Source organism: Apus apus, chromosome 20 (assembly GCF_020740795.1).
Source record: "Apus apus isolate bApuApu2 chromosome 20, bApuApu2.pri.cur, whole genome shotgun sequence".
NCBI lineage: Eukaryota > Metazoa > Chordata > Aves > Apodiformes > Apodidae > Apus > Apus apus.
The window spans coordinates 219,455-238,650 of record NC_067301.1 but is presented as its reverse complement, the minus strand read 5'-3'; the positions used below and the strand labels follow the sequence as shown (position 1 = coordinate 238,650).

General features: G+C 44.4%; 1 protein-coding gene across 7 annotated transcripts in view; it reads left to right on the top strand.

Moving 5' to 3' along the window:
* The window catches only part of CAMTA1 (calmodulin binding transcription activator 1), a 256,449-nt gene that overhangs the window by 190,946 nt on the left and 46,307 nt on the right, over positions 1–19,196 (top strand). For 6 of the 7 annotated variants that reach the window (XM_051637665.1, XM_051637659.1, XM_051637662.1 and 3 more), the window contains 2 exons: positions 7,577–7,730; positions 17,268–17,408. In XM_051637665.1, the coding sequence (XP_051493625.1) occupies positions 7,577–7,730; positions 17,268–17,408 (295 nt within the window). The remainder of the gene's footprint in view (positions 1–7,576; positions 7,731–17,267; positions 17,409–19,196) is intronic. The other variant, XM_051637661.1, reaches the window with a different exon arrangement.

Here is a 19,196-nt window from a genome sequence, read left to right as displayed (position 1 = left end):
ATTTCTGGATGGTGATGAGGGTGGAAGTGTTTAGAGCTCAGCTCTATCTGAACCCATTTGAAATGCAATGACAGAATTCCCATGTAAAGGTTGTGATAGAAAGAGGAAAAAGATTCTGTGCTTCAGAATGAAGAAAAGAAAAAAAGTCCTCAGAAATGTCAGCTGAGGGACCTCTGGCTCACATCTGTTGAGGGAAAATAGTCTGAATGCAGTAGCTAATCTGACAGAGTAACAGTTTGCAAAGAGGCTGGCACCATTAAATCGTACTCATACCTCAGTGTTCATGTTTGTATGTGATGATTTGACTGGCTTTGTTTGTGTTGGTGTGGATGGTGTGACATGGGTTTGAACTATTAATGCAACTGCAGGGCAGAACTCTGCATCCTCAGCTTTGGTGGCCTTGAAGTTCCTCACTGACTCTTTGTGTGCTATCAAGCATTTGCTTTGTTTTACCCTAGAAAGAGCTGTGGTTTGCTATTAAGTAACCTTGGTATATATTTTTGGTGGTATCTGTTAGCAAATTCTTTGAGGTGTTCTGCAAATGAAAAGCATAATTCAAGCGTAGGACACTTTGAAATATAGGATGTCCTTGACTGTCTCCTCTGCACTGCTTTCCATGCAGAAGAAATTATACCAGTCTGGAAGGGGTTGCGATATGCAGGTCTAATATAAGAAAATAGAGGCATTAAGTGTCAGTCCTCAAAGGTGGAGAGTTGGAGTAGCAGCGTATGTGCAGGATAGCAAGAAGTGTGTATGTCTGTAGGAATCCTCATTTGGCAGGAAGGAGCCTCTTAAGAGTTCAGACCCAAAGAAGCTTTTGCTTTGCCCTCAGAGTTACTGTTTGAAGAACCTCAAGGGTTTTGCAGAGTGAGTTGCAAAAGCTTGGACAAGTGGAGAGAGCAAATGACAGAAAGGAGGAGATGCTTTGATGATGTCCATGGCAAATTTGTCTCCCTTAAAAGGCAGTCGATACAAGATGCAGCAGCTGGGTTAAATGGATCTGTTGCCCTTATCATGTGATTGTCATGAGGGGGGAGGTATGTTAAGAGAGAATATCTCTAAGCAAGCTGAAATAGAGCAAGTTGCTGTCTGTACGTTTCCTCTATGTGCATTTATTGTTGTTATGTTTTCATATGTGAGTGATGTCTCAGCCTTAGAAGGTTGTTGCCCTTGCTCAAAAAGCTGCCCAGGCGCCTCCTGTGACCCTGCTCAATGACTATGAAAGTGTCAGGATGGTTGTTCAAGAATCCAGGTGTACAGTCATAAAGAACTGAGTGGCAACAGTAAAAACCATGGTTTGAAACAGGCAAGAACAGCATTTGCTCCTTCAGTTCCTCTGCCTGGCTGTGCGGTTTGAAGCCTGGAGCTGGTGCCATTCCCTGGGAAAGCCCCTGACCTCCAAGCAGGGTGTTGCCAATGCCATGAGCGTTTGGGTGCCCAAAGCTCAGTTCCTCTTGGCCGTTCCCGGGTGAGCGCTGTCACCATCTCCACTGGGTTCGTTGCTCTGGAGCAATAAGCAGGGCAGATTTCCCTGCAGCCTTTCTGTCTCTGGGCACCAGGACACGGGACTTCTGCATCAGCATCAACAGCTCTGCTGATTGTTTATCTAGAAACAGAAACAGTCCCAGCTCATGGTAGAATTATCTTGTCCCTGTCAGCTGCCTGTGTAAGTTAAAGCTTCTAGCTGGGAGCCGTGACACACAGGAAAAGACATTTCCATTGTCCAGAAGAATAATACCTATGTGAGAAAGAGAAGTGCTCTTTGTTTTATTTTGCTGCATGCTTCTAGTTGTGTGTTACTGTCCTTCGGTTATACCTTTTACTAGCACAAGGGGCATTGCTATGAAAGATAATAAGCAACTTGGAAATCCATTTCCTTTTGGAAATTTGGAGGCCAGAAATTACAGCCCTGTATTTTTCTGTATCTTTAAAAGTGCCTATTAAGTAAATGTGATCCCTAGGAGTATTCAGAGGCAGCTCTTTGTATATAAAATACCTTCAAATATATCACATTTGATGACACATTAGTAAGTATTCAGTATTTGTTTTATCTCAAGACACTTACTTTACTGCTTTCACTATGTGAATGCTGCCTGATGGTGACCAGGCTGATCCATGTGCAGTTGGTAACCCCATGAGTTGGTTGCCAGGCTCACCTACAGACAGAGGCTTATTCAGAGATCTCCTGACTTTTCTCTGGACAGGACTCCGCTTGTCTCTGGGCTTGTCTTGGGGAAATTCAAATCAAACCACCTATATTGTGAAATGCTGAACACCACCCTGGAGCTTTCTTTCAAGGGAGAGAAAAAAAAACTTAAGGACCATTTCCACTCCCTTACTGCCTTCTCCCGAGATTGTCCAGCAGGCTCCTCTGCATTTGGCTCCCCTGGAGATGTGCCATGGGCTGCTTGGGGTGGGGCTCTCGCTCCTGTTTGTGTTCAAGTGTTGCCACCAGCATGTGGGGAACAAATCATCCTTACATCAGAGGATGATGCTCTGTGCAGGCTGGCAGCTGGGGACCAGAGAGCTCCCAAGGAGCAGTGGGAATCTGCCCTTGTCATTGGTGTCATAGGGATGGGACAGGCACAGTTTGTTGTTGGAGGAGAAACATGCAGGTTATCAAGGAATGTCAGGAGCAGCCAGAGGAAGAAGAAAGATAAAAACAGAATAAAAAAGAAAGAAACCCTGTATTTTTCTGATCCAAACCCTGCCCTGTGGTGGCTCTGTACCCTGTAGTTGTTCTTTTGAGACATGAAATGTAGAACAGAGTGCAATTACTTTCCTGATTACATTTTATCTTCCCTTACCAAGGTATTGAAGAGGAACTGGGGAGCACGTTATAAAGCATACAACTGTATTAAGTCTTGATTCCTTCTAAAACCATTGCAGGAAATCACATTTTATTTACATGAGGGTCAAAACTTCTTAGCTTTCTAAGCCTTTCACGATTCATTGTTCCCTTGCTTGTGGTCTGTGGAGCTGTTGGCCTGTCACCAGTCTCTTTTCTCAAAAATTAGTGAATTTAAACAACAAATCTCAAAAGGCTTTGAGCTGAAAAACTGGAAAAATTACTCTGTTTTGGAACTGTGGACCAACTGACCTTTGAAGATACCTGTGGTATCCATGGGGTGTAAATCCTGTGGCTTCAGGCATGGACAGGATCAGCAGTGGTGTAGATGGAGGATGGGGGGACAGCCCCAGAGGGGACCCGCTGCTCCTGTGCCCAGGCAGGGACCATGACACTGAGCAACCACTCCTAAGCCAGTGCCTGTCAGGATGCTGATTTTAACCATGTTTAAAACCATTTATGTACTGATGTCTCTTCTCTGCTGGGCTGACCCCAGTGTCCTCTCCTCCTGAGGAAGCTTTTGAAAGGGCATGCATTTCACCAGCTCTTTTGTGCAAACAGAGGCATTGGATAAAAAGTTAATTTCAAGAGCTGTACAGGCTAAAATGGATTTCCCAGGAAAAGGAGTTCCCCTCTGCAGCATGAGTTCTGCTTTATCATCTGGCTCTGGAGTCCCCCTTTCTTAGACGTTCTTTGGTTCTTGGGCGCTAGGGCTGTGCTATGTGTCTATTAATTGTCTTGTTCTCCCTAATTAAACATGGCTAGCTCAATATAACTTGAGGTAATGGGTTGCGCATTTAAAGTCAGTATTAGATTGGTTTTTTTGGTTGTCACTGTTAGTGTGAAAGATGGATATATTCTAATACATCAACCACCAGGTTGCCTTTCATAGCATGACCTCAATTAGAAATTAGTTCAAGGATAAATAAATTGCTGGGATTCAAACCAGTAATCTTGTCCCAAGCTAGCATTTAGTCTCTGGAAAAAGAAAAAAAATCCTATTTACATCTGTGTTGTGGTTTTGTGCCTCCTACTTGAGGTATCTCAGGCACTGCTCTGACCCTTAAAAATCCAGAGGAAACCATCCAGATAGACACTGCTATGAATAGAAGAGTGTCACACACCTACATATATCTGGGAATGGTTTCATTCCTTGGTTTGTTTTTAGACAATATGTAGGTGATACACGGACGCTCCCAGCACCATGTCCAAGTTCCTTGTGGGTACTAAGCATCATGTAATGGCAGCCTCTCAAAAACAGGGAAACCTTTTGGCATTATCTTTTCTTGTGTGGTAATCTTTTAGGTATTAATCCAGTCACCCCACATGGATGGATGTGAGTTGTGTTCCTAGAAAGCTCAGATTCCTTTTCAACCTTTTGGATGGTTTGAGGAATACAAAGCAAACATCTTGAATGAAGAGCCATCGGAAAAGAAGAAACCCTTTTATAATTTCCAGGGTTGGAAGGGGGCGCAGGAGCCACCTCTGTGTCCACCTGCCACACTCCTCTGCTCCTTCTGCCCTTTTGCTTCGTGGTTTAGCCCCCGAAAAATGACCATTTTTCCCCTCTATGTTTTTAATAATGCACAGCACCTTGCAAGTTCAACATAAAAGAAACAAGATGAGTATCCAGTGTGTGGGGGACTGATTTTGGGTAGTAACAAGCAAGCAGAAGGTGGTTGCTGAAGTGAGATGAAGGTTTCCCTGGCAGCCCTGGAGTCCTGGTGGTACCTGACAGTCCCTCATCGAGCATTAACCAGCCCTTCACAGGCTGGACATGCCTTTTTTTGCATTTCTGCTCTCCCTTCCTGCCAGAACTGGGGAGCTGGAGCAACCCAGATTGCTTCAGCCTTGAGTTTCTGCTTATGAGAAAAATATAAACATGAGAGTGAGCTGGTGGGACACACAGCAGCTGATGTACTTGGCTCATGTGAATGGCAGGTAGCCCAGGGGCTGCCTCTGCTCCAGTCATCCTGCTGGGAGTGAGGTCTGCAGCACCATTACATGCTCTTATTACTTTCTGGATAATGTATACACTTTTGCTATCACATAGGTTTTCACCTTCATTTTTCATGAGAACTATCACTGGATTAATGGTTAAGCCATGGAGGAAATACAACGCCATGCCAGTCTGATTTATTGACCACTTAGTGCTGATGAAGCTGCAAACAAGAGTCAGACAGATGTTGCAGCTGCATTTTTCTTTATCAAAACTAACAGCTTTTTGTGTGGTGGTTTGTTTTTTTTTAACCACTTCTTGCTCCATCTCTGGCTTACCATACAGGGATACTGGAACAAATTCCAGCACCTCCCAGGGGAAGGGCCTCTGCTGTGACACGTCCACTTTCCTGGCACATTTCGCATGTGGAAGTTTTGGGTTTTTTAATTTGTAGTTTTTCTTTTAGTCTTTCACATCTCTCTTGTTCCACTGGTGGGTCTCCACAAAGAAATAGTGATTCTTTGCTGATTTTGAATTTTCAAAACCTTATGCATCTCTTAATTTGTTTCAAAACACTTTACTAGATAGATTGCCATTCAAGAGACTTGACAACCTGAGATAAACTTTCAGATGTAGACATAAGAAACAAATCTGTTGGCTTTGTGTTTATTTTATATGCTTTTATATATAAAAGTGCCAGCCCGCTTCTTAGGTCCACTCAATTCTGCTGCAATGAAGCCAGGAAGCCCTGTTGTCCTCACTTGTCTGGTGACAAACAGCTGTGAAAAATACAGTTTATCTGAAACGACAGAAGCAGCATCTGCAGAACTGCCAGCCTGCTCGACGCTGCGGCAGCACCATGTCCTTGCTCTCTTCTCTGAAACCTCTGGGAGCAAAAGGTGTCTTTACACAAAATCTGTGAAGCATATTACTTTTTATTACTTCATCATCTAAATCACTAGTTCTGTTAAGTTAGCTGATAGACACTGGGTGTATAGCTAATCACTTTTATCATCTGAATATTTTCTGAATTATGGACGAGGACCATAATGTCTCAGTCTCCCCAGTCCGGAGCAGCACTGGCTGCTCATGTTAGAAGCAGCTCAGCTGCCCTGTTAATTCCCTGAGAGCCCCAGGTGTCTCCTCCCTCACCTTTAAAGGGTAAAATGGGAAGGCCAAGAGGAAAACACATCTCTTTTTTGTGTGGTGACTGAAGCTCTGCGGTGTGGAAAGAGGGAGAAGCCTGCAGCAACTTGGAAAGAGAGGATACGGTGTTTTACTGTGTGCTTCTCTGTCTGCCTCTCCTCTGGGGAAGATGATGTGCCCTGTGAAACAGAAGGCTGTGAATATGTAAAAATTAAAGATAAAAGGTCCAATTCATTGTCTCCAGGAGACTCCTGGGAATAGAAGAGTTGACGGTTTTCTTTGCTTTAGCACTTTCCGAAACTGCTCTGAAATAAGTTGTTAGCAATTCCTTGCTATGTTTCTTTGCCTCTTCCCTGTGCAATGCATGTCTTTATAACACAGGCTGCGGGAGTTTGATGCTACAGCCTGGCAGAAACTTCACTGAAAAGCCTTGCTTGGAGTTTTCATCGGTAGAGGAAAATGCAAGTTCCTGCTTGCATCACCTCCTAACTCCGAAGAGAGCTGCTGCCCCCGGACAGCGTGGCTGCCGGCGCCGCTGCCCCCGGGGCTGTGGCACCTCCCGCGGTGCAGGAGCCCACCGGCCGCTCCAGCTCTCGGCGGGTTTCTGAGCAAGCACTCCCATTAGCACAACCTTTGCAAACGACTGATGGCTTGTGTTCCCTCTCTCACTCAGAACAGGGCTCTAACAGCATTAATGAAACATTAGGGTTTTAATTACATCATTATCCTATTTATTTTTATAAATAATTCCAAAGCAGTCATTAAAGTTTGTGAACTTAGGAGTAAATTACTTAGGGGAAAGAAATCCGCTTCTCAATCTTGTTATTATCTCTTGTACAATCTCCCTGGGATGGTGTTGGGAAGCCAGCAGAGTTGTTGAGGTGATTGGCTCTCTGGCCGGGGGGAAGGCTGCTCCGCTGCCGTGTCGGGGCACGGCACCGCAGTGCGTCAGAGCGCCCGGGCCCCTCGGGAGGAGCCGGGGAGGGGGGAGCCAGCGCCTTGCGGGGCTCTGCTAAGGATCTGCTGTCTTCCAGTACCGACCTTCTGCAAGCTGTTTTCATCATTAAGCTGCACGGTCTTCAAAAGACAAGAAATTCTGGGCTTGTCTGAAAAGAGCCTGCCCACGGGGCACTCTGTAATGCTGTTTGTGAGCCTCCTCTGTGCCCTTCCCTCCCTCCTGCTGCCACATGGAAAGTGCGGCTGTTTCTGATGTTCTTGGGTGAATTTCTGTGTGTTCAGAATAGCCCGATGTGGATCAGAACTGATGAAAGCATTGGATCCAACAGCCCACAGGTCCCTGAAACAAAAGTAAATTGCCTGGTGTTTGTTGAGACTGGTGTTTGCAGGACTGCAGGACTCTCACAAGCACTCGGTGTTATGTGGGTTGGAGCAAAGATCCACCCTGAGCACACAGAGGCAGCAGGAGGGTCGCACACAAAGGGTGGGGGTTGAAGCCACATGCAAGCTGTCCTTGTCTTTTGCCACCTCATTTAAAGAAAGCGCTGATCTCAGGGAAATTTGGTACATCTTGACATCTAAGTATGACACTTTCTAGCACAGTTTTTATTAGGAAGGTAAATGCAGAGGGCCCTGAGCAGAGGGAGAGGCCCAGCAATGTAACTTTTGCTCTGCTCTCCCTGCAGAACCCAGACATTGTGTTGGTGCACTACCTGAACGTCCCTGCCATCGAGGACTGCGGGAAACCGTGCGGCCCTATCTTGTGCTCAATAAACACAGACAAGAAGGAATGGGCAAAGTGGACAAAAGAAGAGCTCATTGGACAGCTCAAACCGATGTGTGAGTATCTGGAGGCTTTTTTTGCTCTTTGGCTTTACAAAGGGTTAATTTGTAGTACAGTGTGTCTCACTGCTATCAATCTTAACTAGAAGGGAGTCGTTTGTCACCTTCAAAATCAACTTGCACTTGCCTGCCTGTTCTTTCTTCCCAATATTCAACACTTCTGGGATGAGAGCTGCCCAGACTGTCCCCAAAAAGGTCTTATCCAAAATAAGGTCCCCTCCACACACTAGGTCTTGCATTTTCAAGCACCATTTGCAGGTGCCTACTTGGTTGCAAGGAGCCTTTGTAGTATTGGAAGGTAGGTTTCTCCCAAGGGCAAGTCCATGTTTGTGTGGTTCAGTGTCAGATCAGAAGGTGTTGCTGGTGTTTACAGATGGACTCTGTGGAGCGGAGTGTTTCAAAGTGGGTATCCTTTACTGCTGCTCTAGACTTTGCAGCCTGCAAAGAAGGCTGCTTAGATGTGCAGAGTGATCAGGAAGTTTGCTCAGCAAACAGGCAGCTCTGTGGAGTTCTCCACATCTGCCCTCGAGTATATTTTCTCTCACATCACAGTTACTTTGCACGTTCTCCTCTGGAGAATATGTCCCAGTGTGCACACAAACATCTTTTTGCAGAGAAGGCAAATTTAGGTATATAACATGGGTCTGTAAGCAAGAGAAGATTAACTGCAGGAGCCACAATGTCCAATCTAGGTGCTTGCACCTGAGTCAACAAATACCAGGTCTGCTTTTCTTCCTCAGCCCTGCCCCTGGTCAGATGCTTGTGTCATGCCTGGCTTTCTGTAATCAGAGGTCGCGGCCCTGAGGTACATTTTGATGTGTCTCAACCTTCAGTGAAAGATCAGTCTCATGCTGACTGCAGCATAAGGTCTGAGCTTGCACCACTCCTTTGGTGCATCCTGAGCTCTGCAGGCCCCTGTTTTCCTTTTCCATGCAGAGCTGGAGGGCAGTAGACAAGCAGAAGAGGGAAAAAGACACATTTGCTAAACAGAATATTGCCCCTGGGACTGATAACCTGAACCAGAAATCCAAGATGCTGAAGGTGTAGCTGAGACTGGACAAGTGCCTTAACATTAAACAAGAGAGGAATTGGCAGCCTGTTAAAAAATCTGCAGTGCATCAAGAAAATTATGTGAAAACTACAACAAACTCACCATAAATTTAATGACACTTGGCTCTTTTGTGTCTCAGGAGGGAAGAGTGAAATTCTGCCCAATTATTCAGAGTATATATGCATGTACATGTCTCTGTTTATGGGTACACATCCTGGAAACGCAGCATTAGAAATGTAGTTAAAATGAAAGCTTCAGATTCTGATCAGACCTAGAAAACAAAGAAGACATGGATAACGGTGTTCGGGGAACATAGAGGGGCACTGTGCGCCAAGAAGCCATCAGATTTGGTTCCAGTGTTGGGTGTGCCATGAAATTCTGGAGCCAAACACATTAGTTTCATCACATTTTTGCATTAATCATTCTTTCACAGGCTTCACAGTTTGATTGCCTGATGTTTCCAAATTTCTCTCCCCTAAAGCAGATTTGTTGATGACTTAATCAAAGCCCTGTGCATGGTGAAGTGACAGTCTTGCCCTTTTACCTGTTCCATGTTGCAGTTCTTCTAGTTTTATTCCTCAGGTTGGTAAGCTGTGTGAGGTTTTTGTTGATTCTTTTGTTTTCTTGGTTGCTGTTTTTCATGAGAATTTCACATTTGAGTTAATAATGATACAGCCAGGGTGTGCATGGATGTTTTTGGATCCTGTTTCAGACCATGAATGTAATTCAGACTTAGGAGAAGCTGATACTAGTTCTACCTTTGGGGAAAATGCCTCCTCCTGGTCAGAGGCTGGTGACTGTGACTAGTTCTTGACTTGATGAGAACAAATGCTGTTCGTTCAAGTCCTACTTAGCCTGGACCAGAGTCAGGTATTAAAGTTTTTGACCTCTGTCAGGTATTAAAGCTTTCATATCAGATTCTAGGAGAGCAGAGTCAGTGTGGCAGCCAAAGGCTGGAAGCATGTTCTCTTGGCCGTGTGTGCCTGGAGAACTAAAAGTGATGTGGCAGATGGTTGGCAGGGAGAGAGGCATCGGTCTGAGAGTCTGAGCCAGACAAATACATCAAACTGTGTTTCCTGAAATGCAGAGAGACCCTGACTGGGATGAGCATGGAGTTTGCTTGTGTTTCTTGCATCCATAATTCACTTGGCTCCCTCTTCTTCCCCACTCATCACCCCAAAGCCAGTCCATGCTCCAGCAAGTATTCTCCAGGAATCCTGGACAATCTCCTGCTCCTGGTACCCAACTGTGGCACCTCCATGAGCAGAGCAGTGCCCTGAGCTCTGGGATGCTTAGAGGTGGCTTCTCCCCTCCTGAATAAGACCTCTGCAAACCCAAAGCTTCTTTGACTGGCTTGAGGGGTGATCTGTCCTAGTGCTGTGACTGTGCTTGCATGGGTGGTTGTGGATGAAAAGATATCCTTGCAGGGTGGCATACAGCTCTGAGAGCTTTATGGAAACACCACTAACTTGTTCTGGTCTGTGAACTAATTAAGAGACTAAAATTAACATACTTTAATATCCATGAAAGGTAAATGCTCACTGTAGATGCTCTAAAAGATTGGGCTTTTTCAGCATCTCCAACTGAGTTGAGACTGTAAATAACTAATCAGCCTGACTTCAGTTTTCATGGCTTTGGGTTTTTGGTTTGGTTCCGATGTATTTATCACCTGCTTTCATGCTGGGACAATCAGGAGCTCGATTGTCCTGTCTGGACAGTCATTGTTGATGATCCTTGAGACTGAAGCAGGCAAGCCTAGAAGGGCTGAGTAGACTGTTCATGGCCTTCAGCAGGATGACTCCTCTCTCCTTCCCAGCTAGGAGATGGAGCAGCTTGTCTTAGAGGTGTGAGCAAAGTCAGGGAGCATGGGGGGGGCTGTAAAGTCTCCACTGAAACATCCTAGTAGCGCTGCAATACTCTGACTGTTGGCAGTGTCCTAACTGGTTGTCTGAACCAGAAGGGTCATTATGTGTTGCTGTTGTATGAATGCAACCTTTCAGGATATTTGAGCAAAATGAATAGCGATGATACATGAAAATTCTGTGTGAATGTTATCTCAGACACCTGTAAGTCATTTCAGGATGCCTGGTATGAAGAGTGAGCCTCCATTTGGCATGGCTTTCAGTTTTTCCCCCCCTCTTGTGCCCCATTATGGTTTTGCTTTGAGATTTCTCTGAACAGATTAGCAGATGTCCTTAGAGGCATCTGGTGGTAAAAGCAAAATGCAGTGGCAGAATCCAGCACAGGAGAATTCCGTATATAAACTCCATATGATCAGCAAATTGTGGGCCAGCTCATGTTGGGGGTTTCTCCAACTCATTCCCTTTTGGCTTTCTCATCCGTCAGCTGGCAAAGTATGAGTTACAAGCTCACAGCTGGTGCTATGTTGCAATCTTTGTTTCAGGTCCACTGTAATTGAGAGCTATCCTTCTTTCAGGGGGGAAAAAAAGCTTTTTTTCATTCCTCTGCTACTTGGAAACTGATTGCTCCTGCTTGTGCCACCTGCATGCAGCCACAGCTGGGGGAGCTGGAGGTTTCATGGGCACCCATCAGCCTTGACACCTCTGGGCACAGGCAGGTCTTTCCTCTCCTTGGAGTCACCAGTTGCCCCTGTTCTGTGTCAGTGAAACAATCTGGAGCTCCTGGAGGTGAACTGAAACTGCATCCCTGTGTTGTCACAGCTGGAGAGGGCATTGAATGTGTGTAGCCCAGAAAGAGGTTTAAATAGCAGTAATTGGTGTCAATACAGTTTGAAGAATTGTGTTGTTGGATATTTTTGACTTTACTTAGATTTGTATTAAATTTCAATTAGATTTGTGATTAAGGTTTTTAAAATAATCTTAGAAGGTCAATAGTGCAAAAACGCTATGTGGGATGGTGTTTACCATTCCCCGACCAGTTTGTCAGAGCTACAAAGTGGCCCCCAATGGAGACTGAAGCTTGCCAGCTTAGTTCCAGCTGATCTCCATGTAAAAAGTAACTTAGATTATTTACAAGAGTTGGTTTTAGTAATGTGGATGTCCAGTTTTGCTGGAATGGTATCTGGAATGTTACTAGAATTGGGTGTGTTTTTTTATCAGAAAATGCAATGGTAGGTGCTAGATGGGTTCTTCTGTCCAACTGGGACTTGGAGGACACCCCAGCTGCACATCAGCCAGTGCTCCAGTTCTCCTCGTCAAGATGCAGGTCTTAGCCCTTCAGCACTGCACGGGCGCTGCTCTAAGCATGGGACGAGTTTTGAAATGGAAGTGGGGTTCTGCGTGTCCGGGCCATGCCCGCGGCGTGTCCGGGCCGTGCCCGCGGCGTGTGCGGGTCCCCGGCCCCCCCCGCGGCGGCCGCGCCGGGCCCGCCCCGCCCGTTCCTTATCCGCTGGCGCCACCTGGCGGCGCCGGTGGGGCCGGAGGAGCGAGCGGCTGCGGCCCCCGGGGCGCGGGGCTCCCGACACCGGCCCAGCCGAGGCTCGGCCAGGGACAGGCTCCTCGGTGCGTTAGTTACGCTGCGCGCGGTGCAGCCCGCGGCTGTTCAGCACATTGCCCCAGGAATACCCAGTCCTGCGGAAGGGAACGGCCCGGTGGGCGCAGCTCTGTCCTGATGAACGTCGTCGAAGGCAAGAACTCCGAGAACGATCTTCTGCCTGTTACAGGTGAGGAGAACAGGTTGACAGTTCACTCTGCAGCGCTGCTCTTTCATGTGTGAGCACCCTTGGACTTCAGGTGCTGTGAGTAAAAATTGCTTTAGCTGCAAATAAAAGTTACAGGAGTCTCGCTCTGAGCAGCTTCAGAAGAGTCACATTTGTTCCTCTCTGAGCGTGGTTGAACCACACGTATTTCCCATTTGCTATTAAGCCTCCAGTTGCATCTGAGCAGACCTTCAAGGAAAGGTCTCATTTTGGAAGAAAGACTTCTCTTTAAAGACCAGCTGAGAGTGAAACATCTTTACAAGTCCTTACAAAGACGTTAAAATTCAGGGAGTGTCTTGAGGAAACGGCGAACGTGCGAGGTGATTTTCCTTGCCTGCATCCCCAACAGCAAGGCTTGGGAAATCTTTCCATCAGTAATGAGTGGACATGGAGGGTTAGAAAATCAAAGCTGAATTGTCTGTGGGCATCTGGATACTAGGGATAAATCTAACAGAAATTTCCTCCATTCAAATTGAGAATTCAGAGCAAGACCTTTACTTCTGTCAACAGCAATGCAGCAAATAGGGAAGGAACAAGGCTGCCATTTTCAATTGACCATTGCCATGGAAACATCCTCCTGGTGGAGCAGGATGTAGGAAAGAAAGCAGGCTTTTGGTCCCATTAGCAGAGTGGTTGGAGAAAGGACCCACTTGCACTATGGTCAGTGCTTGTAGGATTTTGAGTGTTTTTTGTTGGTCAGGAGCAGCCAGAGGCAGGACTATGATGCAGGGGTTTGCAGTGGGCCATCTGAGATGCATCAAGAGGGAGAAGCCAACAGAAACCTGACCTTGATTATTCCAAATATTCCAGCTCTGTCAGTCTGCCCAACTTATCTCCTTCACATGGAAGATGCCATCATTACTATTACTACTGAAAAAAACAAAAGACAGATCCTTACCTCTCAAAATGGAGCAAAGGAGCAGCATGTAGATATAGGGAATGGCTTCATTATGTACTGTATGTATACATAATGTGTAAGCTGTGTTGTATGTATGGAATACAGAAGAACAAAAGCTTTGGAATAGAATCAGTAAGTGAAAAATGGATGAAGTGGCAAAGAGGAGTGTCTAAGAGCATTCAGAAAGGATGAAATGATCAAGTTTAAATGTAAGAATGTATTTTAGGGGCTGATTTTGCTTAGGGTGGAGGAACTCACAGAGAGGAAAATGATCAGGGTTTTAGCCATTGACAATGTTCAGTCTGGAATGAAGGTGTGGCAGCAAGGTAGGCTTGAGGTGATGGGGAAGGGGAAGATAGCTGTGTCCTGATTTGAGCCAGGATGAAGCCACTTTTCCTTTTACTGATATTATAAAGAGATTCTTCTTAAATAGCAGCTAGGGATGAACGCTAGACCTGGTAGCTGGGGAGGACTGGGAACCACCAGCAACAGAAGAAGGCAGAAAGAACCAGAGTGTTACATGAAACCTGGACAATCATTTGTGTGTGTGTTTCCTTTGGCTTCCAAGCTGCCTTTTTCCTAGTACTGTAGATAATTTTTCATGCCTTTGCTCATGATGGTCAGACAAAGTCCTGGTGGTGCTAATGAATGAGGAGTACTCAGGCAATACCGAAAGGTCATTTTTCTTGTATTTTCTTCACAAAAGGAGACAGAAGAAAAGTGTGAGCCATCCACAAGGAGAGGTTGGAAGCATTACTGCTAGGAGCAGCGTTAGCTCTCTGAATTGTGGACCTTCCTCCATCCTCACTTCTCCACTCCAAGCCCCCAGTGAAATACCAGGAATTCTCCCTGGCTGTGCTGCATCAGTGCTGCAGGCACCGTGCAGAGGGTGTATGGCAGGGAACACGTTGCTGCTGTAATGCAGCAGCTTTTAGACCCGTTCCTGGTATCACTGGAAAGAATAGGCAGTTCACAGCTTTCGTTGTATATTATAAGGAAATGCAAAAGGAAGCTGAACAGAAATCCAGATAAAAACACATCCCAGCATTTCTGTTAAGCTTCAATCTTTTTTTTCTTTTTTTTTTTTTTGTTCCTATATTATTACTATATGTAATCAAACGTACTTCTACAGTGGTTTAACTTTTTGAGCCAATAAGAAACAGGAAGAGTGTGTGTATGCTTTTTATTAATCTTTCTTTCACACTGCACTTCCCTATAGAAATCTCCTTTCCTGCTGATTCATTGTGTGTCAGGAAGCCAAGCATGACATGTTAAAAGCCATCTTGATAGCATTTGGTATTCAGTGCTAACAACTCACCAGCTCATAGAGTTTTTCTTTAAAAGGGGGAGGGAGAAAATCTGCATATTGGATGTGCCAAGATAGTGGATAATTTGCATTCAGCACCCAGACGTTTTGGGGTTTTTTGCAATCTGTCACCCTTCACTGGCTTTTTATTTTATAACCTTTGTAATGTACAGGGAGCATAAACATTAAAAAAAAGTCACACCACATGGACAGAAACTGGAGCCCTTTCAGATCAGCTGGAGCCAAGCTAGAGAAGGACCCTTCCTCAGCAGCAATAGATCATGACAGGACTGTGTTATGCTGGCAGGGCCTGAAAATAACAGGCAGGGTGCTATATGTATTCAGCTATAAAGCTGTTTGCTATTTCTTAGCTTCCAGCTCACAGCTTGTTTCAGACTAAGAACCCTCATCATGTACACAGACCATGAGACATGATTCACTTACCAGACTTGCCCCTGTAACATGCTGCTCATCACAGGTTTAGCAGCAGAGTAGGGAGCAAACCCTGACACACTGCAGTAAAACAGGCTTCTATACCTAACTGTGGATCTGAGCTCACTTCTTTAGCAAAGCATTTCTAAAGTAACCAGAAATAACTTGATGCAAAGTTTCTGAAGAATAATAATTATTGTTTGGTAACTATATAAAGTATAGCCAAAAGTATTCCAAATACGTTAGTGCATTTTAATTTGTCAATGTATTTTTGCAAAACTGCTATTTGAACATCAGCTGTTAGGCATAATGTCACCTGTGACAGAATAATGTGCCTAGCATAATAAAATGAATGTAAACAAAGGTACTGAAGCAGTGAGCAAATATAAACTTCAACTTAGACAAAATAACATACTGCATGTTAAGAGCAAATTCAGAATTGTGAACGTACTAGAAAGCAAAATCTGTTGGGTACAGTAACAATAAATGTGGTTGTCAAGCAAGCATAGAGGGGCTCATTACTAAACTAATTGCAGCACTTTAAATAGTCATATGAGGAACAATAGTTTTAATTCTTATTTACAATATTTCTGCAAGTTATTTGGCCTCACCAGTAAAAACTTTGAATTCTGTAATCTAAAACTAGGTCAAGATGAGATGCTGTTAGGCAAAGTAACATCAGTGGGTGATAAGGCAACACAACAACAGGTGATTAGAAAAGCACCAAAACTGCTTCACAGAGCAGATCCAGGAACTCTGTTCCACTGGCTGCTTATTACATACTAAATAAGCATCATCAAAGAGGAGAACAGGAGATTCACACAATATCCTGCCTCTTTGAGAACACTTACTATCTTCATCAATCTACCCTCATTTGTTTCTGATCATCTTGTATGAAGCAGCTTATAGCTTGTTGAGACTCCAGAGCCTGCAGATACTTCTGGCTATATAGCAATTATTAGCCCAATGGGCTCTTGCCAGCATTTCACAACCTCACATCAAGGACCTTCACCACACAGGAATCTGTATATTTAGAGCTTAATCATGCAAAGCTGAAGTTCGTGGGACTTCTACCTTTGATTTGGTATATTCTGGTTAAGGATTTTATAATGCAACCTGTTTTGTTAGAGTATGACAGAGACACTCCTAAAAAGAAGCAGGGCTCCAGGCCTGAGCTGCCAGGCACAGGGACATCTTGGAAATGATGTTGCCACCAACCAGCACTCTCCAAAATCTGCAAGTGAGCTCTAGTGCACACAAAGGATAAATAAATAATAGACACACATATAAATAACGTAGAGAGACATTAAAGGAGACAGAAGATGCTTTGAGTCAGTTTTTATGGAGAAAATATTTTATAAATTATGTTTCCGTTGTAACTCAGGTTGAGAATATAAATGTTATATGAAATTCTGCATCTAAAAATTCTGAGAGGAATCCTTTATTCAAATAATTCACATGCATATAGTTTAGCGTTCATATTTAAATAGCTACAGGCCAAAAGAGATCTTCAGTTTGCAACATGTTCTGCAACGTCACCCTCCTGTTCGTTTTCCCAAATTACTGAAAGCTTGTCTAAATCTGCGGAGGAACTCGCACAGTGTGCATTAGTGACTCCGTGAGAATGAGTCAGGCTTCACTGCTGCCAGGCAGTATCCGACTATGAAGACCTTGGCAAAAGATTTGTATCTGCTATTATACTGGTATATTTTTTGTGTTGCTGATTTTATTATAAAGCTAGCTAATTTTGTTTTCATATTGTACAGAAAAAGACTACAAAATGCTCCTTGGAATTGTACTGTTTTCCTTCAGTGAAGCACAAGTGTTGCGTCACTTTCAGGGTTTTATTGAAGGTTACATGTGCTATTCAGCCCTTACAATTTTTCAGCTTAGAGAGCCGCCACGAGCAGCAAACTGCAATAGAAGAAACACTGTAGTGCGTTTTCTTCTCTGTACATACCAAATCTGGGAATTGCATGGAGAAACCTATGGATATCAGGGAGCAGAGAGCAGTAAACCAATAAACATTAATGTTGCTTTTTATAGGAGCCCTTCAGTTCTGACAGAAAGTATCAGCAGTGGGTTTCTGCTGTTCTTTGAGTGGCTTTTGATGGTTTTCGGTGTGCCTTTGAAGTTTCTGATGGGAAGTTTGACTGTTCTCTTTGCAGTTCATGGCATTAAGTGGACATGCAGCAATGGGAACAGCAGTTCAGGGTTCTCAGTGGAGCAGCTCGTGCAGCAGATCCTTGATAGTCACCAGACCAAACCACAGCCTCGAACACACAACTGTCTCTGCACTGGTACCTTGGGTGAGTACCTCGGGAGCGCACAAAATTATGCAGGTTAATCCAGACTCAAGTAGGGTCTGTTAGGAATGAAGTGCTAAAAACGATGGATCATGAAACACTGAGAGCAGTCAACTCAGGCGTGACAGGAGTAGTCTTGAGCAGAAGATGCCGCTGGAACTTCTGGAAAAAATGGCAACAGTCTGCACTATGCAAGTTCTAATAAATGCTCTTCATGTGTGACCTGCTCAAAAAGGCGTGTTCTCTTCTACCTGATCAAATTTTGTTACTGAAGCCTCAACATTTTATGTTCTTCCCACCTTACCCTCTGAGTTTCTTGCCCTGCGGCCCACTTTGCTGAAGAAAACGGACTCAGGTGGTTAATTTCAAGGTATCACTGGGATGAGACAGGCTTTATTTCGTTATCATGAGAATACAGGAAACTTCTTTCCTGTTGAAAATGGCTTTGTTTTGAGTGAGACTACAGCAGCAAGAGACAGCAACCTTAGCATGAGCATTTTAGAGAGTGTGGGAAGCTGAGTGATTCACTTTTTCAGCTCATCTGTTTTATAGCCACCCCTGCCTAATACTTTGGTCAAGTGAAATATATGACACATTAATTAGTCTAGCAAAATTTATTAAAGAAAGCTGTCAGTGCCTAAATGAGTTTATTTGTTGTTGTTGTTTTTTGTTTGGTTGGTTTTTTTGGGGGGGCAGTTGCATTATACAATCAAGATTTAAGTAAGAGTGATGACCTCTGAAATACTGAGTTTGGATTAAAATTGAACCCTTAAGGCTCAGCATTTGATCCAGGCTTGCAGATCTGAACATGAATCCTTTCATTCTTCCCTTTGATGTTTTGTCTTCTGCTAAGTCTGCTGCATGCTTTTTAACATAGCAGTGTTGCTTTGTTTTGTGACAGCTCACACATGGGCACACACATTCCCAGTTCCTTATTGTCATCTGCAAAGATGACAGCATGAAAGCCTCTTCTTTGTTTCTTGTTCATCTCTGCACCTAGGAGAATAGAGAGATTAAATATTGCATTTAGTCTCAGCAGCTCTGCCCTGAACTACTTTAGGTGACCTGATTCAAATCTTGAGCACCTAATAGAGAAGTTCCCTTTCAAGGGCAAGGAACGGAAGATTTAGTAAATTGTATCGGCTACATGGACACTTTTGTTACCTAGAAGCTGGCATTTGTAATTGTAGCCATTAGCTACAAGGAGGTTTCTTTCCCCCTTTAGTCATTATACAGTACCATAATTAATGTTCTTACCTCATTCTAGGGAAAATGAATCAATTAAGAAAAGAAACATCAAAAATTCATAGGTTGTTCTTTAAACAACAAAAGCAGTCCCAGTGCCAGAGTCTGTGGCCGAGATGCCTTTGCAGACAGAATTGTTTCCTTCATCCTACCTGATTTCCAAGCTCCCAGGAACTTGGGTGATGTTCATCTTCTGTTGGGCCAGTAAAGGCGCCAGCTGACTGAACTCCCTGGAGGGTTGTCTCCTGGTGACCTTTGTTTGCATGTTCTTCAGCCACTCCAATACTAACCGTGTGCTCTGTGTGTGACGTCTCAAGAGTACAAAATGCTTATTTGTCAGATATTAATGGCTTAGATCAAGAGAAACCCATTGCATCCTTAGGGAGGGAAAACTTTGTGCTGGCTAATGTACTACTTCTTTAATAATGTGATTGGCAGCTGTAATAGGCACATTGATGGCAAGAAGATAAGGGTTGAACTCTAGGCAGCAGGGTGATGCCTAGAGATGATACGGCATCTGTCACCTCCAGGTTACCAGTCAGCATC